The sequence below is a fragment of the Camelina sativa genome, chromosome 11 (genome assembly GCF_030686135.1).
Source record: "Camelina sativa cultivar CO46 ecotype springtype chromosome 11, ASM3068613v1".
NCBI lineage: Eukaryota > Viridiplantae > Streptophyta > Magnoliopsida > Brassicales > Brassicaceae > Camelina > Camelina sativa.
Genome location: NC_141890.1, coordinates 42,015,316 through 42,034,780, shown reverse-complemented (window position 1 = coordinate 42,034,780; position 19,465 = coordinate 42,015,316). Strand labels below are relative to the sequence as shown.

At 37.9% G+C, this 19,465-nt stretch overlaps 4 protein-coding genes across 6 annotated transcripts; 1 reads left to right on the top strand and 3 right to left on the bottom strand.

Moving 5' to 3' along the window:
* Positions 1 to 200: 200 nt before the first annotated feature.
* Positions 201 to 3,178, bottom strand: LOC104725743 (low-temperature-induced 78 kDa protein). Its single transcript, XM_010444454.3, has 5 exons — positions 3,013 to 3,178; positions 2,707 to 2,889; positions 2,009 to 2,614; positions 591 to 1,919; positions 201 to 491 (listed from the first exon to the last, which is right to left on the bottom strand). The coding sequence occupies exons 1-5, from the start codon at positions 3,056 to 3,058 to the stop codon at positions 418 to 420; spliced, it is 2,238 nt and encodes a 745-aa protein (XP_010442756.1). The 5' UTR covers positions 3,059 to 3,178; the 3' UTR covers positions 201 to 417.
* Positions 3,179 to 5,316: 2,138 nt separating this feature from the next.
* On the bottom strand, positions 5,317 to 7,864 carry LOC104725742 (low-temperature-induced 65 kDa protein). The gene is made up of 4 exons (XM_010444453.2): positions 7,533 to 7,864; positions 6,747 to 7,448; positions 5,639 to 6,652; positions 5,317 to 5,540 (listed from the first exon to the last, which is right to left on the bottom strand). Exons 1-4 carry the CDS (start codon positions 7,600 to 7,602, stop codon positions 5,455 to 5,457), a joined length of 1,872 nt encoding a protein of 623 aa, XP_010442755.1. The 5' UTR covers positions 7,603 to 7,864; the 3' UTR covers positions 5,317 to 5,454.
* A 242-nt stretch (positions 7,865 to 8,106) lies between these two features.
* On the top strand, positions 8,107 to 18,680 carry LOC104725739 (protein SHORTAGE IN CHIASMATA 1). 3 transcript variants are annotated; one of them, XR_015571776.1, is made up of 11 exons: positions 8,107 to 8,559; positions 8,754 to 8,834; positions 8,905 to 8,979; positions 9,158 to 11,094; positions 11,353 to 11,557; positions 11,881 to 12,360; positions 12,595 to 14,265; positions 14,335 to 14,462; positions 17,128 to 17,189; positions 17,323 to 17,379; positions 17,462 to 18,680. XR_015571776.1 is itself a non-coding variant. In XM_087473870.1 (8 exons), the coding sequence occupies exons 1-8, from the start codon at positions 8,260 to 8,262 to the stop codon at positions 14,389 to 14,391; spliced, it is 4,806 nt and encodes a 1,601-aa protein (XP_087329996.1). In that variant the 5' UTR covers positions 8,126 to 8,259; the 3' UTR covers positions 14,392 to 14,591. The 3 variants fall into 3 exon arrangements, 1 of the variants encoding a protein (XP_087329996.1); XR_015571777.1 differs by lacking the exon at positions 17,462 to 18,680 and having other exon boundaries at positions 8,126 to 8,559; positions 17,128 to 17,377; XM_087473870.1 differs by lacking the exons at positions 17,128 to 17,189; positions 17,323 to 17,379; positions 17,462 to 18,680 and having other exon boundaries at positions 8,126 to 8,559; positions 14,335 to 14,591.
* Positions 14,498 to 18,347, bottom strand: LOC104725740 (uncharacterized). Its single transcript, XM_087473871.1, has 7 exons — positions 17,750 to 18,347; positions 17,362 to 17,562; positions 17,155 to 17,277; positions 17,021 to 17,058; positions 16,846 to 16,939; positions 14,943 to 16,756; positions 14,498 to 14,861 (listed from the first exon to the last, which is right to left on the bottom strand). Exons 1-7 carry the CDS (start codon positions 17,819 to 17,821, stop codon positions 14,639 to 14,641), a joined length of 2,565 nt encoding a protein of 854 aa, XP_087329997.1. The 5' UTR covers positions 17,822 to 18,347; the 3' UTR covers positions 14,498 to 14,638.
* Positions 18,681 to 19,465: the final 785 nt, after the last annotated feature.

Sequence of the window (19,465 nt, the reverse complement as noted above, 5' to 3'; positions counted from 1 at the left end):
TCAGCTTGTCTACCGTACCATCAGGGTTGTGTTTGGTCTTGAAAACCCATTTAGAATCTAAAATGTTTATATCTTCAGTGGGAAGCACCAAATCCCACGTATGGAGGATATCGTCTTCTCTCATCCAAACAGATTTGAGCTTCTCAAATCCTCTACCAATGACTCAGTCTAATACAGCTGTTCTCAAATACAAATTTTGCTTTTGTAGAATTCTAGAGTCTTCTTTATTATTATATATAAAAAAATATAAAATCTCTAAAACAAAATTAACCAATAATACAAAATTATTCAGCATTTACCTTTGTTCTCCAAATCCGTTCAAATTTATCAAAGTCGAATCAAAAGACATCAAACATAACACAGAAACATTTAAAAGTAAACCCAAATCTCGGTTCTCATATTCTTAAACTCCTCTCTTCACCGCACAATTCCGCCACCAACGCCACTCTCTCCTAGCTCACTTCCACTGGACTCCGGAAACCCCTTAGTTCCTATCATTGCAACAAGACATTTCAATAAATCACACACAAAACAAGAAAGAACACCAAAATCTTAGAATAAACACATATCAAGGAAGAGAGAGTTTTTACCAACGGTTGTGCCAAGTGATTGTGGAGACTCAGAGTCTTCAACGGAATGTGGCGATTTTGGCTTCACCTCCTCCGTCGCAGCACCACCGAACCATCCTTTAATCATCCCAACCATTCCTCCTCCTTCCACTTTCTCTTCACCCGCCTCACCGTGTTCTCCCTCTACCGATAACTTCTCGGTAGGGGTCTTCTCCACCTTCACATCCATCTCCTTTTTCGTAGTTTCCTTCTTCTCTTCTTCTTCTCCAATCTTAAGTTTCTCAGCGATCACCTCAGACAAAGCCTTGTCTTCTTCTCCAGGTGTCAGTTTCTCCGCGAGATAATCCCTACCAGACACATCTTTCTTTTCCCCTTGTTCCGTCTCCTCCACTCCACTTTCACCTCCAGAGAAAGGTAACTTCCCCGTCACGGCAGACTCTGTTTCTTCATCCTTCACGTTAACCGGAGTCAACTTCTCATCCTCATCATCAACAGTTCTTGCCGCTTGAGTTTGATGTCCCTCGGGGATTTCTCCGGAGTAACCTAGCATTGACGCAAACTGTTGTGCGTAAGTCTTAGGTTTTGCCTCATCTTTAGTCTCCTCGAAATCATCTCTCGACTCCTCAAACTCATCTCTCTCTTTAGGACGAGATTGTTCCGGTGCGAGTAATCCATCATGAGTCTCCGTTGATAAGGCTCTTCCCAACTCAGTCTCTACTTTCACATCATGACTTCTCGCCGTCGGTAAGTTTCTCTCTTCTGATGCGTCGCCGTATCCAGGTCGTCCCTTAGCTAGAAAATCTGGTTCCCCGTCAAATCCCGTCGGCGTGTCCTTGTCTATTCCAGACTCTTCCTTCAAATCCAACTCATGGCTTCTCACCGGAAAGTTTCCACCCAACGGAGCTCCTAATCCGCCGTCAGATTCCGGCGAATACTCGTTTCTTCCTGATCCGATCTTCTGATCAAACTCATCTCTTCCCACCTCAGCTCCTAATTCACTTCCAAAACCCATTGGATAGTTCTTGTCGAGTCCAGACTCAGTCTTGAGGTCAAACTCATGGCTTCTTGACGGAGATTTCTTGTCCAATCCAGATTCAGTCTTCATATCAAAGTCATGGCTTCTTGTCGAAGAATCTTTTTCAAGCTCAGCTTCTGATTCACCTGAAAATTTCGATGGCGAGTCCTTACCGAGTACAGAGTTGAAGTCTTGATCGAACTCTCTGAATTCTTTGCTTCTCCTCGACAAGTCTCTTTCGAAACCTTGTCCTGGTTTCTGATCAGGAGACTCATCTGTCACTTTCATCTGACCAAAAGACTCAGCAATCTCTGGTACTCCAGCTTCTCCACTTCCTATATCAAACACAAAACAGAACAGAGTTAATACATATTCATAAACCCTAAGAACACACAATCCTAAATCTCACTATCAAAGATCTAACCTGCTTTGGTGGGATCAGTGACTTTGGATTCGTAATTAGATACACCACTGAGATAATCTGTTGATCCTCCTACTGGAACAGCTGGATCATCCTCTATCTTTATAGGAGTCTCGAAGTTGACCTTCCGTTCACCACCGAGATGATCATCTTCACCACTTGGAGGAAACGTCCTTGAAACATCCTCTGTTCCAGAAAGCAGAGACACAGGAGTGTTCAATGACTCATGATGAGTCTCTCTGCTCTCTTCTCTATCTGATAGTTCGGGCACAGGATGACGAATCGGCACATCTCTGATCTCTTCCTTGTCCGATGTATCCGTCGTTTTTGGATGATTAAACAAAGACTCGTGCCCGTAAGAAGAATCATGTATTGGTACAGGTTCAACTGGTTTGGAGTAATCAGAAGATACAGGTTCAACTGGTTTGGAGTAATCAGAAGATACAGGTTCGACTGGTTTGGAGTAATCAGAAGATACAGGTTCGACTGGTTTGGAGTAATCAGAAGACACAACCGGAAATACCTTTGTCCCTGGTGGAACAATCTCCTCCGGTGCCGGAACACTAGTTTCTCTGGGATGACTCAGAGTCTCAGGTTTACCTGTTACACCTGCATACACAATTACAAAACCGTTAATGTTACAAAAACATAAGTTTTAGATTATTAATAATAGAAGGAAGATTACAGAAAAAAAAAGTTACCATGTGAACTGTTCACTTCTGATTCTAGCTCATCATCTTCGTCGTCGTCACCATCTTCAACGACATCGTGATCATGTTCATGGCCTTGACCAGTTTTAGTAAGACTGTTCTTGAACTTCTTAGCTCTTGCCTTCACTTTCCTAAACATCTTAGTGGCACCATTCTCATGATGTTCAACTTCTTCTGTATTACACAAATCACAATAAATCAAGTAAATTAAAACGAATGTGATCACATAAATAATTTTTTTTTTTTTTTAAACTTCTGAGATTGGAGTGTATGAAATAAAATAAAAAATATATATACCTGGGTGCTGCTGTTGTGTTTTGAGTGGTTCCTCTGTCTGATCCATTTTCCAAAGATTTTTTTCTTTCCGAGAGATGTAATCAGACTCTTTATTCCTCCTCCTGATGAATGTTTTCTAGTTTGCATATTTTGAGTGAAACAGAAGAGAATTTCACTAAAGTTTATAGGGATACTGAGAGGGAACAGTGGACACGTACAAGGCATCTGTTTCTTGGTGCCACGTCAAAGTCTTTGGCTCTCTAACACGTGTCTATGTCGGCTTATCTTTTTTCTTTTTCGGAACTGATGTCGGTATGATCTTTTTCTCCTTTTCTATTTTTTTTTTTAAATTAGAAAAACTGATGTCGGTATGATCTTTATTATTACTATATCCTACACCTTTACGTACGTTCCTATTAATAATATTTGGTCCATGTAGATTGGTTGGCCCATCATGTGGTTATTTTTACGTTTACAAATTTTGGGGCTGTTAACAAATGGCACATTGTTCTCATAATTCGAAACTATAAAGTAATAAACCGTATTTGAGATACCAACTGCATGCTGTTTTTATAAAATAAAATGGCAGATCGTTCTCATTTGATTTCGAAAGACTATATTAAAAAAAAGCATTTTTTATTAAAAATAAAGGTATTATCATAAATTTTCAATTGAATATTGTAGTTTTCAAATTACTATAAAGTTGAACCGAATTTATAAATTTATTATAAAATATACTTTCTCTATTTTTATATATGATTTTTTAGGAATGTAAACACAAATTAAGGAATCATTTAAATTTTGTTTATTTTTGAACTAAAACATCATTTAATCTATTTTAACACAAATCAACCAATGAGAAAATAATCTACATCATATAATATACTTCATCTAAATGTATGTTATGCTAAACCATAAATATTTTATTATTATCTTTTGTAGTATGATTTAAATTAAGATTTTTAATTTTGTCAGCAAAAAATTATGATTTGTTAGGTCACATTTGTCTATTGTACAGACGAATGATAAATTGGCAGCTGATACATTCATTCAATTGTGTGAGTAAAATTGATGAATCTTTAGAGGCTATGACAAATAGATTTGATTATTCATTCAATCTTGTTTTGGAAGATATTTATTTGCTTATTTTCATTTGTGAGGTTGTAATATTGAAACGCATGTCTTGGTTTAAGATTACTTTTTCAATGAAAAAAAAAACTATTTGCTGGAAAATAGTCTACACAAAATGCTCACACACGTTAAATATGATAAACAACATATATTTATATAAAATTGTTGATAGCTATTCTTTTTCATGGATCTTTACTTCATAAGTTTTTCTCATTTGTATCTTAGTTATAATATTTATTGTTTAGAGTGGATCAACTGTTACTTGAAAATAAATAAAAGTAAACTATTGCATATTTTGGAGTTTTTTCATCTTTTAGAAAATGTCTAAAATAAAAAATTATTAACCAAATAATTAATTATCTATAATTCAAGAGGTTTTACTTAAAATCTCCAAAATGTTTGGTTTTCTCCATTATAAAGTGATATTCTTTTTTCTCTTGATGTGGTTGTCCATACAAAACATATAATAGGTAAACTTATTTTGTTTGATATTAAAACTATAATATAGGCTTTTTGTACACCTAAGATAATATATTAAGATTTAGACTTTACTTATTTAGTTTTAGAGTTCCAATCTTAACCTTTGTATTACAGTTGAGTTAATTTATAACTTAGTCTTCCCTAAAGATTATATATTAGACAAGCATTATAAACTAGATCTTTTATAACATTAATTTTGACATAATTTCTATTTACTATTTTAAACCATACAAAAGCAATAATTCATACTTATTTTTTTACACTTTTCTTGATTCAAAATTAGAATATATGATCCCCATAAAAAGCTAACCAATGACATTGTTGGATCTCAAATTTTGTTTTGGATTAAGAAAAACATTAAAATAGTAAATATGAACTATCAATTTAGTATGGTTCAATCAATGATCATAGTTAAGATTACAAGAAATAATTAACTCTTGTGAATTACAAATTAGGATTCTTTTAAATGTGTAAAAAAAAATCTTTGCTTAAGCTCTCCTTATATATCTTTGAGGCCTCGATCGTCGATAATACTTGTAATAACCCATAAAATGATAATATAACTCAATTTGGTGGTACCATCAACAAACAGATGTCACTACTTCTGGTCATCAATCTACTCAACTCTTTCTCGGCTAACCACAATCACCTTTGAATAATTTGTCTGGTGCTAACTTGTGTTTTTGTATATTTAACCCTGTAAAGTAGAGCTTCTTAATCCAAAGCAAATATATTTTATTAACCCAATCCTCTTTTTCATACAAAGATCAAAATACATCAAAGTCAAAAGACAAAGAGGGAACAAACAGAAACACACATAAACAAAACATTCAAAAGCAAAACCCCAAATCTTCAGTTGCCAGAACTAGGTTGAACTCCCCTAGCTCCACCAACACCGCCTAAGTCACTTCCACTGGAATCCGAGAACCCCATAGTCCCTACCATTAGAAAAAAACATTTTGAGTAAATCACAAAACAAGTGAAAACACATTTTAAATCTTAGTAAACGTATAACAAGGACGAGTGAGTTTTTTACCAACGGTGGTGCCAAGTGATTGTGGAGACTCTTCAACCGAATGAGGCGATTTCGGCTTCACCTCCTCCTTTGTACCACCGAGCCAAGAAGTGACCGCTCCTTTAACTTTCCCCACCATTCCTACACCTCCTCCTCCTTTCCCTTCCTCTGCAACCGCCTCACGGTGTTCTTTATCCTCCAATATCTTCTCCGTAGGGATAGGGATCTTCTCCACCGTCACTTCCACCTCCTTTGTCGCCGTTGTCTTCTTCTTCTCTCCTCCTCCCCCAAAATGAAGTTTCTCAGCTATCACCTCCGATAAAGCTTTGTCTTCTTCTCCAGGTTTGAGCTTCTCCGACAAGTAATCTCTAGCCGACGTCACACCTTTCTCTTCTCCTTGTTGCGTCTCCTTCACTCCACTTCCACCTCCAGAGAGGGGCAGCTTCGTCATCACGGTTGATCCTGTTTCTTTGACCTTTTCATAGACCGGAGTTAACTTCTCAGCAACAGTTCCCGCCACTGTCTGCCCGTAACCCGTAGCGGACCTCGGAGTTTCATCTTTTACGGTGCTATCGTATTGCACCCCGCCGCCGCTTTCTCCCGAGTAACCTAGCTTTGAGGCCAGGGCGTTCTTCGCCGCTATAGCTTTGTTTGTTATGGCTGAAGTAGCTGAAGCAAACTGCTCTGTATAAGTGCTTGGTTTTGTCTCATGTGTAGCCTCTTCTCTCGTCTCCTCAGAGTCACCTCTCTCTTTAGGGCGAGAAAGTTCCGGTGAGAACTGATCATGAGTTCCCGTCGGCAAGTCTCTTCCTAACCCTACTTTCACATCATCACTTCTCGTCGGAAAACTTTCCTCCAGTCCTCCTGATTCTCCTCCAAATCTCGCCGGCGAATCCTTGCCGATTCCAGATTCATTCTTCAGACCAAATTCTTGGCTTCTCAAGTCTCTTTGTCCTGTTGTCTGACCAGGAGACTCATCTGTCACTTTCATCCTACCAAGAGACTCAGCAATCTCTGGTATTCCAGCTACTCCACCTAGATTTAAAACACAACAAACATGAGTTCAAGATTCATAAACCCTAACAATACAACCCTAAAGACCTAATGTAATCTCACTCAAAGTGCTTACCTTCTTTTGTCGGATCTGTGACTTTGGACTGATAATTAGATACACCACTGAGATAATCCGACCCTCCTCCTGGACCAGCAGGATCTTCCTCCAATCGTTTCGGAGTCTCGATGTTTACTTTACGTTGACCACCGAGGTAATCATCATCACCACCAGGAGAAAATGTCCTCGTCACATCCTCTGTTGCAGAAAGCAGAGAAACTGGAGTGTCCAATGACTCGTAATGAGATTCTCTGCTCTCTTCTCTGTCGGACACTCCTAGAGGGTAATGAGTTGGTGCCTCTCTTCTCTCTTCCCAATCCGACGTATCCATCGGTCTTACAGGATCAGTGAGTGCTTCATGCCCGTAAGCGGTATCTTGGAATGATACAGGTTCAATGGGTTTGGTTTGCTCGGAAGACACGACAGGAAAAACCTTTGTCCCCGGAGGTACGATCTCGTCCGTTGCCGGAACATTAGTTTCTCCGGTGTGGCTTAAAGACTCAGGTTTACCGGTTACACCACCTCTCACCGCAGATGATTCATACACTGGTGCGCCGTGAACTTCTGGATCTTGCTCCTCATACTCATCATATTCTGCTTCGTCCACATCGTGATCATGACCATTACCATGTTTAGTGAGACTGTTCTTGATCTTCTTTGCTTTTTCCTTTACTTTCTTCAACACTTTAGATGCTCCTTTCTCATGATGCTCTTCTTCCTCTGTTTCAGATTCACAAATAGATAAGATAAGGCTAACTAAAAGAAAGTTTCAATCTACTTGCATAAATCTCATATATATATTACCTGGATGGTGAATTCTGATTGGATCCTCTGCTTGATCATGACCATAAGGACGTGTCATCTGCGACTCCATTTTCCAAAGCTGTGTTTTCTCTTCTTTTTATTTTTCAATCAAAACTCTCTCTTTGTTCTAGTGTTGTTTTCTTCTTTTCGTGTCTCTGATGAAAGACAGAACAAGGTTCTATGAAGTTTATAGAGGGAGAACGATGACATATGGCCGAACCACCTCGCTCTGGCTTGTACCGCTTTACTTCTGTAGGATTCTGACACGTACCATACGTCGGTTTAGTCGTGCCACGTCTCAGTCATTTGCTCTCTACGTGGCTATGTAACATGATCTTTTTTATATCCGAAACCAATCTTTAAAGAAGCCCTGTCGATTTAACTTCTATTATTAGTCGGTCCACGTTTATAACAAAACGGCACATCGTTCACATTCTAAAGTTAAAAACAGCGTGGAAAAAAGAACAATTCAGATACCAACTGCGTGCTGTTTGGAAAATAAAAAAACGGCAGAACGTTATCATTTAAAATCGAAAGACGACAAGTGGCGAGCGTTGCTTCGGTCTTCTCTCTCGTTTGAAATCGAGGAAGATATTTTTTAATTTCTTAAAAAATCAATCGGCGAAAACATTTAAACCGCCAATTTCAAAATTGGTTCTCTTCTTCTTCATCATCATCATCACTGTCACAGTCTCTCACATCCCAAGACGGATCTGAGGAATTTAAGATGCGAACTCGATTTCTCAACATCGATTACTTCTCTACTCCACCTTCGGAGGTTTTCAAAACCCTAGGTTTCCTCAATCTTCCGGCGCCTAATAATTTCCCGGCACCTCTCGTCTGCGACGAGGTAGAAAACCTTCTTCGGTTTGGATCTATCGAAAATGTCAGTCTCCCGATCGGGAATTTGCCTATTGAATCTGCTTTGTCGAAGTTCCTCTCCGACGTGGTTCCCGATCGCGTCAGTGTGGACTATGAAGTTTTTGAAATCGATGGCTCTTCGCTCGGAGATTATTTATCAGACGAGGTAAGGTTCTTTGGGTGTTGAGATTTTTCATTTTTGGAAGGTGAAATTTCGAATTTGTTAAGTCTCGCAGTGTATATAGTGAGATTGGGTTTTTCGAAATTTGTGGTGTATTTGCTTAGTTTCCATATGTAGGGTAGTTTCAGTTTTGGTAGTGAATCTGGAGTTTGAATAACATAAGTTCCTATCTACTGTAGAAGAATGAAGGAGATGCCATTGAGGAGAAAGCTACATTTAACATTATTGAGTTAGAGACTCCGGAGTTGGATTGCGAAATGGTAATGCTCAAGCGATGTAAACATGTACCATTTATTTCGAAATGGCAATGCTCAATCTTTTGATTTACAGGAGAACAAGCTCTTATCCACTAGTGAGGACCATCTCCAATGTTTCTCTGAAGTTCTAGAGATCGAAAATGAGCAGGTAAATCCCTGAGTTGATTTTAGTTGTCACACACCACAGTAGTTTTTGCTTTTGCTGTAGACTGGTTGAGCTGGTTATCCTGTTCTTCACTAAACAGTTTCATGGAAATGTATATTAGCAGTATGTATGGAAATACCTAATTGTCATCATCTGATTTTAGCTAGTCTTCATATTGCAGGTTAAATATGAAGGGTCAGATATTATCCTGCAGAACTCAAAGGACATTCAAGAACAGATTTATTCTGTTGATTACATTTCTTCTGATTACTTTACAGAGAACAACACTTCTGAAACAGAAAATGAATGCTTCCGCAAGATTCGACCATGGTTCAAAGATGCCAGGTTTCCCCTTCTAGAAGTGGATGAAGCTAACTTGAGCGATCTATCAAGCTTATCTGTGCTTGATAAAGTATTTACTGTTCTTGAAACAATTGAACCCCAAGACACTGATGCAGGGAGTTCTCTCATTATCAATTCTAAGGAGCTTATAGGGTCTAAGGATTATGATCTGTTGGAGATCCTCTCTACGGATTGCTGTTTGAACAAGAGTAGCCAATCTGATGTGGCACCAGAGGATGAATCGTCTGAAATGGATATAGTGACTATCCTGGATATATCAGATGCTGAGGAAAATTTTCAGTTTGAACAACAGGGAAAGGTGGCTGTCCCAGTAACTTTTGAAGAATTTCAGATCCTGGATGTGGAGATATCTGATGTTTTTGATATCTTCCTTTGTCTTCAAAAAGCCATTGAACCAGAAATGTGTTACGGGATGTTCAGTAAAGAGATGAACTTCAAGAATTTCGATGAATTAGTTGTCAGTTCCGAACTTGCTTTCACGGATGATGCCTTCAAGTCTCTGCCTACTCCTATTTTACATGATGATGAGGTGATAAGATCTCTGGATCTCATTTATGAGGATGTTTTGTCAAAGATCAAGCCTCAATCCTTGTCTGCCTCAAATGACATATACTTGCCCTGGAACCTTCTTGAGGAAAGAAACCACAATCATTGTGAGTATCTGTTTGAAGAAATAGTTACATGCAAAATTGATTTTAAGTGGGAATCTTCAGAAGGAGACAAATGGGTTTATGATTTCGTTTTCACTGAGGATGCTCTCTGCGAGCCACTTGCTGAGAAGTGCACTGAGCCTTTCTATGGTATATCTACCTTTGATGAGCATGCACCTGTTAGTACCTCTCAGGGGTCATTGGAAACCCCTTTCCAAGAAACAGGAGCCAGAGATTGTGGAGGGGATGATAATGCTAAGAAGGCTACACTGTTGTTCAAATCAATGTCTGCTTTTGATGACTTGACTTTTTTCATGGATCCTCAGAAGGCTATGCTTGAAGATAATCTCGAGTCTAGAGTCGAAGCTGCCAAGACTGCCAACCACAAAGTTATGCCTATCGACTCGAAGGCGTCATGTTTAGTTGGTGGCATGCACCCAAACCCAAAGACAGAGGAAATGATACTTCACAGTGTGTGCCCGTCAGAAAATATTCTGGCCCTTGTCAGGGACTTTGTGAGGAGCTATTTAACTCTTGTGAAGGATGAAACAGAGAATTTATCAGAAGATAAACTCAAGTTACTCAGCATATCCAAAGGAAAGCTTATTGACTGCATAAGAAAGGCAAATGTCTACAAAACACAGTTGGCGGATGATAACTCTTTCACGTTTGCATTACTACTAGCAATTAAACAGATGACATGGTATATGTGTTTCTTCGGTATCCGTGTGGCATATCTCTATCTTAAAAAGTTGTGTCGAAGCTCAAATCCCATGAAGCTAGGATTGCACACCCTCTACTCAGCAGTTGAAACAGAACACAAATCAGATGAGACAGACGTCACAAGATCACATCCATCACTAGCTGTTATCCAGGGGATTTTACAGTCAGAATTTACCCGGGGGAAATCCAAAGCATTACTTTTGGCTGAGAAAGTTTTTTGGTCCTCGCTGAAGAGGCTACTGATGTCCATGGGGTTATCTTACAATGAGCTCAACAGTCCCTCCCCTAGTGGAAATCGACCAAATGTTCATGAAGCCATGGGGTTTAAAACCACAGAACTTGGTTTCCTGCCGATTTCAGACTGCCTAATTATCTCTTATGAGTGAGTATTATTTCTTCTATAGCCATATCCTCATTATCAATGATCATAGCTTTTCACAGCTAAATTTTATGGGAACTGGAAAACATTTACAGTCTTTTACTTCTGAAATCTGCTCGTGATATTTCTGCATTATATTTTGTCTTTAAGTCTTTGCATGCTAAAAACATACCTTTATCAATTACTTTTTCAGTATCTCTTTTAGTTAATTTGACTATTGGGGAGTAGTTAAGCTAACTAGTCCTTTCTTTTTCATCCAAGGCAAATTTCTCCATCTTTTCCTGTGGAGAATTTCAGCGTCATTGTAGAATATGGAGGTGCAAATGGCTCGCCCAGATTTTCTGTTCCTTCGAAGTTGGATCCCTTTCCTTCATTCCATTTCATAAAAGTGGAGTTGGATATGTCCAGTGCATGTGGGCAACTGTGCGCAGGTGTTACAGTACCTTATAGTCTGAAAATGATAAAGGTGAGAAGTATTCAACTTTTTTTAACAACGTATATCTGTAGATTGTATAATAAGATTGAAGAGTCTGTGTGTGAAGGCTTCAAATTCAGAGCAGAGGAGCAATCTATATCAAAAATAATGTTTTCATGAGCACATGATCTTGATTGGTTTTGCAACTCTGAAAATCATACAACTTTAACACTAGTATGTACTTGAACCTATAATTTTGTTTTCACATCACTGACTGGTATAACTGCATATATATTGAACGCTTTGTTTGAAAATGTTCCAGAATATGCATCTGTACAAGAACTTATGACTGAACTTTATTGTCTCTTTTGTAGGGAGATGAAGTTGAGACGAAAACTGGGTGGTTGGAAGAAGTGTTGAACTTTGTTCCACTTGAAAATGTGTGTTTTGCAGGATCTTCAGAAACCACAAATGAATCTGAATTTATCTCCATGCCTCAAGAATCTGAAAGAAAAGGTGGGATAATTGAAGAGGGAATTCTCTCTGACCAAAGATCCGTGATTGTTGTGAACACAAAAAATGTTGATAAGGAGATGATCATATCCAGAAGAAGTACATACCAGAAGGTTTTAGCAATGGAAAAAGAAGGATTGCAAGTTGTGGAGCGTGATTCAGATCTACCTGTGGACCTGATGCTAAGTACTGCAGTTTGCCTACTCTGGTATGATTGTGAAGATTTTAGTAAGAAGTCAGCTGCTACTATTGGTACTTCCTCAAGCTCACTTTCATGGATTGGAGATATCGCAACCAATGTTTTGACGTCATTGAGTTTCAGTTTTAACAGCTGCATCATGGTAAATCTAAATTCCACTGAACTTTGCTTTTTGCCATTCTTTTGTGGGAACATTGCACTATACATATGGATTATCTTTCACTTTATGAATCATCTTCTAATATTTCGCTAAATCTATGATTACAAACTCACTAGATGTTTGCTATTCACTCTTGTACCAAGTCGCTGCAACATTTACGTCTAAACTGGAGAGTGAGCCAGAGAACTTAAAAAAATAATTTTATTTTTCCTACAGGTTTTTGAGGGGGAACCCGCCTTCCTAGTTACAATAATGGATTCGTCTGATGAACTGTATGCAGCAGCTGGTAGCCTGGGAATCAGTTTACAGTTGTTTTGCTCATCGTCAGCTGATTTAACTGATGAAATTATATTGAGGTGTATCAAATCTTCCGTTAAGTTGTCCAAACTCCCTGTCAAAATGCCCGAGTCAGAATCTCTTGCCGAATCATTTCTCACCAAATTTCCGTCCGTGAATCCACTTACAGCTCAAGTAATTCTGTCATCTTCTGGATTACTTCTCGAATTCATGAAGCTCCCATATAGTAACAAAGTTGAAAGGATGAAAAAGTATCATGTACCTGAAGAGAGTGTTGATCTATTTAGTTCACTATGCAGATACGGTGCGAGGGAGGACTCCAAATCTGTAATGACAGACAGCTCTTCTTCAGTATCTTCTGGACCTGACTCAGACACACACCATGTCACTGTTCATTCTGGTTCGAAAAAGAATCACCACAGTGCTGAGAAAAATAGGATAGATATGGAAGACTTGGTCCATTTTGCTCCCTCGAAAGAATTCGCTGATGCGCAGCTCAAGCCTTCAGGGGATTTCCAACTTGACGATTCTTGGTCATCTAGAGATCATGAGATATTTGATTTTGACCCTGTCACTGAATTCTCGGATGCACCGTTCACATCTTGTGGGATGATTCATCACAATGAATCTTGGCCAGTTAAAAATCCCGAGAGATTTGAGAAGAAGTCAGGACCTGGTTCATCATCAAAGGACCGGTTTTGGGGAAAAGATCTACCTGACTTTTCAGTGGAAGACAGTCTTCCTGGAATTCCTGAACTGGAAGATTGGAGTTTCCCAAGTAAAGACGAATTCATAAGCCCGAACAGAGGATATAAACTTCCAGTGAGGGGAGATTTTAACTTGCATGACAATAGGAACTCAGACTACAAAGGTGAAGTGATCGACAGAGCTGATAAGTATCTCGAGGAAGACTTCCCGCCTTCTCCTGGTTATAATAGGTTTTCTCCAATAGTTTCTGATGTTGATGAAGACGAACTTCCAAGAAAATCAAAATCTGCAAGGAAGTTATCTTTCTTTGAATATCTCCAGCCTAACTTCCCAAAAACGGCTGACGTTGACTCGAGTTCTGAAAGATTCACCACCGAGAAAGATTCAAAATATGATAACAGTGCTTCTGTACGTGGCTTTGTTGACAGCTATCCAGCAAAACGCCAAAGGACCCTTTTGGAGGAGGTCTTAACACGAAGATCTGCAGTTCCCACGACAGAGCTTCCATTTAGAGAAGAGATATCACATTTCGGTGGATCCCCACTATCAAACTCAATCCGTTCTTCAAATCCAGTACAAGGTTCTCCTTGGACGATTGAGTTTATTAATAGAGCTCGAGAAAGAAGCAGAGCAAGGAGACAACATCAATCTCTTCCTTATTATGTTCCTCCCTCTAGTTTGGAGACTCCAGGAAACATAAAGAAAGCAAGTACCAAGAGAAAGAGTCCTTCCATGCTCGAGTTTTTCAAGTATAAAGGAGGCAACAAACTTCAAGAAGAGAAAAAGCAGAAGCGGTCAAAGAACTCTTCAGCCTCGCCAATAAACGACAGATTTTACTCTCCTCTCAGGTCATGGACACCAATTGATAAGCGAGCAAAACAGGTATTCATTATATATGATCCCTATATAAGTGAGATTTGTTCATGCTTTAACACTGTGTTTTCTTTCCAGTCTCTATCTTTCTCAGGGAATGGAACTGAAGGCCAAACAAAACTGGTATGGAAGTAAAGAAGCAAACACGGCGTAGCAATTGGAAACTAACATTAGTGGAGATTCAATGTGGATGATCAGATTTGAAGGTGAGCATCTCAAAATCTTATGTAAGCTTCACTTATTTCAGAGAAAAATATTAATTTCTTGACAAGGTTATTAAATAATGTTTATATGAGAGAAACCAATTCTATTAACAACACAAGTTATATAGTAAATTCTACTATGATGTTACAGCAATTGTACTCGCAGCAACATACATATACTAAAACTTCTTACCATTCTTGAGGTTTCTGACAGCCATCACAAGTTGTTGTCTTTCTCCTTCTACCTCTGCAAATCTCAGGCTTATCTCTGAATATCTCTCTTCCATGTCTTTCAACTCTCTCTCCATTGAACTGTTTTTGTTCTTACAATACGCCAATTCATCTGATATCTTTGTTAGAGTCTCCTCTTTGTGTCCGTTTTCTTTTGACCTTGCTTCCATCCTGTAATTGTTGATCGTTATAAGTTAAATATTCACAACTGAAATGTAACATGTCAATTTAGTTCGTTTATTTTCCACATACCTTGCATCTAGGATTTTAGTCATTTCTTCTTCTTTTCTGCGAATATCGACTTTCAAGTTTGATACTTGTTTTCTCAATTCATCATTCTCCATTTTTTCTTGAACAAAGCTGTTTTGTAATTCACTGTACTGTAGGCTTAGACCTTCTACTTCTGTCTTCAAATTCCTGAGCCTGGATTCTTTTTCATCATTTGATGACTTAGTGAGAGTTAACTCTTTCTGCACTGTCTTGGCTTCGTCTTTAGCCAAAGCCAACTTTCTCTCAAATTCATCTCTTTCTTTCCTCCACTCTTGTATGATCTTCTCTGTTTCAGTAGCTGCTGCACTCGATTCATCTCTCAGCTTTGTGAGCTTCAGTACCTCACCTTCAAGCATCTGGACTTTCATTGACAAAGCTTCGTTCTTCTCTTCCACGTGCCTCTTTATTTCTTTCTGTTGTGTAATCTCGTTATGTGCTTGCTCTTGCATTTCCTCAAGATTTTTCTTTTGCAGACGAAGGTCGTTTGCTTCAGCCAATGTTTTTGTCGTCAGATTCTCATGCTCGCTCAGCTTCGATTCCATTTCAAGAGTAAGCCTCTTGCATTTCTCTTGAAGCCGCTCTGCTGTTATAGCGTTTTTCCATCTTGTTTTCCTCAGATTCTCCTCTGCTTGGATGGCTCTCTGCTCTTGTTCAGTTTTTTCCCGCATCATTGTATCAATATCTTCATCAAAAGCCCGTGTTTGATCATCCAATTCTTTCTTTAACTCTTTCACTTGACTCTCAAGTTCATTAACTGTAATCAAGCATTCAGAATACTCCAACGATTGCTGCTTCAGTTTGCCTTCCAATATTTCTATCTGAGATTTCAATTCGTCTATAACATCCTTGGAATCCGAGAAGTCATCTTCAGCATTTGAGCATTCTTGTCGCTCTGATTTTAAGGATACGTTTTTGTAATTCTCCTCCTTTAAGGACTCGTATTCCCGCGTAAGCTCATCTAATAGAATTTCTTGTTCATCGTTCTTTTTCCTGTAAGATTCTAACTCCCAATCTAAATCTTCGATCTGTTGCTTTAGTGTATCTATCTCACTGTTTCCAGAATCCATTCCATTATCTTCTTCAAGCTTCTTAGCCTCCTCTAATAAGCTATTCAGAGAAGATATCTCACTGTTCTTCTGCTCCAACATCTCATTGAGATCCCTCACAGCAAGAATCAAATTAGAGTTTGACTCTTGTGTCCTCTGCAACTGCAACTTAAGGTTACTCGTCAAATCCTTCTCACAACTCAGCTCATCTCTAATCTCCTCAATCATATTACTCGAATCTTCGCTTACGCATCTCAACCTGCTTTCAGCATCAGCCTCATCTCTACTGTTCTGCACCCTGAGCTTTTCACACTCTTCCAGAGCTCCATCTCTTTCACCCTTGAGACAACTAACTTCCCTCGACAGTTCCTGTATCCGTTTGCTCTCCTTTGTCGCCTGTTTCCTTAAAGACTGCTTTTCCAGCTCGGATAACTCTGATTGCCTTCTCAAAGCTTCCAATTCCATTTTGAGCCTTTCAATAGGGTCACTCGATTCAGTAACAACACCAGGGAATCCTCTTTGGAAATTGTTCTCAGGACTGGTTCTTGACTCGATGTAACTTTCATCTGATGTTGAACTAGCTGACCAGTCTGTGTTTGATCTTCGATGTCCGTTTTTCGTTGCAGGAACTGAGTTATGTCGTTGAGGTAAGCGTGCATTCCCTTCATCTATCCATCCTGATTCACCAATCGAATCAAAAGAACCTCCTAGGCCAGCATTCTTAGCCGTGTTTGCATCTAAGCTCCTTTCCTGCAAAACAAATCCAAAACTTAACTATCACAACTTTCTTAATAAACAAAAGAAAGTTCAATTAACTTATCTGAACCCAAGAGCCTTACATCTTGGTTATATCCTTCTAACTCATCATTGCTTTGTAGACTTTTGAAGCTGTCTTCTTTGCTAAGTGTTTGATCTTTATTTTCCTCAATAAATCTGCAAAAATTAGAAGTCAGTAAATCTCTTATAAAGAAAACAGTAAACAGCAACATATAGAAGAAAGAAGAAACTATTTACTTTAAATCACTGGCTCCTTGTATCTTATGAATTGTCACCTGCACCAAACACAACAACCAAATACTTTATATAAACTTCTCACATATCTGATGCAATTTCTAACTCAGGTTTCAGAAGGAGAAGAAAAGGAGTACATTCAAGACAGCACCAGAGTTGGCAAATTTGAGAGGTAAAGAAACAGTTACTGGCTCTGTTTCTGTCAGAAAATCTGCAAAATCAATGGATGCTTCTCCTAGAAAACCCGATTTCGAAGAACCCTGAAACAGAGTTTGGTAAATATTGAACCTTTTTTTCTTTCCCAGAATAACTCAAAAGACATAATATGTTGGTGTTTCACTCACAGTTGCAACAACAAAATGGTAAATCTTCTCACGGACAATCCCAGATTTAGGTTCTTTGATTAGCTTCACTGACACATAAATTGGATTCTCCCATGAACAGATCCCTTCTTTAACCTCAGCTTTCTCCAGCTTAAATGTTGGCTTCCCAACATCATCAGGAACCAATGAGATCATCAAAGCAGTCTTCTTCAGCTTCGGCACCTTCAAATTCAATAAAAAGGTAACATTTTTTTTTTTAATACTCATAAAAATCACATTCACACTTCAAACAAATCTTGAAACTTTGAAAGTCACAGATCTAGAACTATACCGAACACATTGTCTGAATTTTTCACAAAGATTTACGAAAACTAGATTGTTGGGTTTCGAGATTTAAAGAAACACAAACCTGAGTTGCCTGAAACTGAAGCTTGAACACAGCCTTGATCTTGTTCTTGTCGTTCCTCCATGACTTAAACATTGTTTTTTTTTTTTTTTTTTCTCGAAAGAAACCAAAACCTTGTTCAAAATTTGGATTCTCTGATATGTATCAGTTTCCAAAGAATGTACTTAGGATAGGAGGAAACAAAAACAAAACACAAAAACCTGATTTACAGACTGTGTGAGATCACTTTCCTTGTAGAATATAAAGGTTGATTCGTAATCGTACCACTTCATTTAATATATAAAACTTAATCAGGGAGTTATAAGTAGATTCCATCTAAAGCCTAAATTTTTTCTTACTGCTTTAAAATGGGGTTTTGATTGAGTAGGAAATTAACTTTTAATAGTTTATTAATTGATTGAATTGAAAAGTGCTTTTCTTTTTAATGCAGTAAGGCATATAATGTGGGTGTGATTTTATGGGTCCTTGTAAATTTAATAGACACCCCAACCTCCCCCTTTTTAATTGCTTGTGTGTGACTTACAATTTAGTCTATAAGAATTGTTAACTACAAACTTGAATCATGTTAAAAAGTATCTTTACATTTACATGAGTGAAGGGTAAAAGAGGTTTAGTGGCTTCTAGTATTGAAATGTATAAAAAAAAGTTTAAAAGTAAATCATATAGTATATGAAAGGCATTTGCACATTACACCATTATTGAGTTGAGAACTTGAGACTACTATATTGGTGGCCCCAAGAAAAACCAGAAACACCTTTATCTGCATGCCACATCCTGGTCATGATCCATCATGCATTATGTTTATGTACATACAGCTGTACTACACACTATAGAATATATGTATCTTTGCGTGTGGTGTGTTTTATATTTAATGATACAACATTTAATTCAGAATTTTAATGAATCTGCACTCAATATATTTTGGTTTCTTGTATCAGTAGATATATATTGGTTTGATAATTGCAACACTCACTCTCTTCTCTATTTCTTGGTACTAATTCGCAATCTTAAAACTAATTTTGAAATATGGACATTGTATTAGACTTTTGTAATGATTTTTAAAGTTTGATTAAAGTTATAGACTAAGGGATACCTGAAATTCTTCAAATCGAAACCAACTCATCAGAATTTTATGATTTTGGTTTTCTAATAATGAAGGTGAATATTAAAAAAAAAGGTTTATACTGATTAAAAAAATAATTAGAAGCTGGATCAACAAAACCTATATAAAAATGAGAGCAAGTATTGGAAGCACATGAAAACATGTGCAACAAACACTGTCGCTCTCTTCAGTGCTCTCATTTTCTTTGTCTCCTAATTTTTTTTTTGCTTTTACTATAATAATGTTATGTTTAGACATCTCATCTCTTAATATTTTGTCGTTAACAAGTTTTGTATATCCCCCATAATTTTCCTTAGATTAGGTGCAGAACATATTCAATAATTAGCATTTGGTGATTAAAACAAAATCGGAAATGACGTCAACAAAAAAGGTTAGGAAATTAAGACTCATGACTTTGTCTATATAGACTATAGAGAAATCTGGTTCACTAGAAGACATATCTTGCATGGGCCACTTGTTAGTTGTTAAGCTTTTGTGAACAATTGTCAAACAACTTTATAAATGCAAGACTTATATGATTTTTTATTTATATTTTGCCTAAGAGAAAATTGCTCAAAATACCCCAAAACAGTATACAGATTGTTATAACATTTTGT

What these genes read in the sequence shown, in the direction of transcription:
- LOC104725740 (XM_087473871.1), bottom strand. Translation starts at nt 17,821, where the DNA reads ATGTTTAAGTCATGGAGGAACGACAAGAACAAGATCAAGGCTGTGTTC. An exon ending in ACCATTTTGTTGTTGCAACT is followed by an intron (nt 17,278 to 17,361) that starts GTGAGTGAAACA and finishes ACTCTGTTTCAG; the next exon opens with GGTTCTTCGAAATCGGGTTT. An exon ending in TAGAAGGATATAACCAAGAT is followed by an intron (nt 16,757 to 16,845) that starts GTAAGGCTCTTG and finishes TTTGTTTTGCAG; the next exon opens with GAAAGGAGCTTAGATGCAAA.
- LOC104725743 (XM_010444454.3), bottom strand. Translation starts at nt 3,058, where the DNA reads ATGGATCAGACAGAGGAACCACTCAAAACACAACAGCAGCACCCAG. An exon ending in AACACAACAGCAGCACCCAG is followed by an intron (nt 2,890 to 3,012) that starts GTATATATATTT and finishes TGTGTAATACAG; the next exon opens with AAGAAGTTGAACATCATGAG. An exon ending in CACTGATCCCACCAAAGCAG is followed by an intron (nt 1,920 to 2,008) that starts GTTAGATCTTTG and finishes TGTTTGATATAG; the next exon opens with GAAGTGGAGAAGCTGGAGTA.
- LOC104725742 (XM_010444453.2), bottom strand. Translation starts at nt 7,602, where the DNA reads ATGGAGTCGCAGATGACACGTCCTTATGGTCATGATCAAGCAGAGGAT. An exon ending in AATCAGAATTCACCATCCAG is followed by an intron (nt 7,449 to 7,532) that starts GTAATATATATA and finishes AATCTGAAACAG; the next exon opens with AGGAAGAAGAGCATCATGAG. An exon ending in CACAGATCCGACAAAAGAAG is followed by an intron (nt 6,653 to 6,746) that starts GTAAGCACTTTG and finishes TTTTAAATCTAG; the next exon opens with GTGGAGTAGCTGGAATACCA.
- LOC104725739 (XM_087473870.1), top strand. Translation starts at nt 8,260, where the DNA reads ATGCGAACTCGATTTCTCAACATCGATTACTTCTCTACTCCACCTTCG. An exon ending in TAGAGATCGAAAATGAGCAG is followed by an intron (nt 8,980 to 9,157) that starts GTAAATCCCTGA and finishes TTCATATTGCAG; the next exon opens with GTTAAATATGAAGGGTCAGA. An exon ending in TGCCTAATTATCTCTTATGA is followed by an intron (nt 11,095 to 11,352) that starts GTGAGTATTATT and finishes TTTTCATCCAAG; the next exon opens with GCAAATTTCTCCATCTTTTC.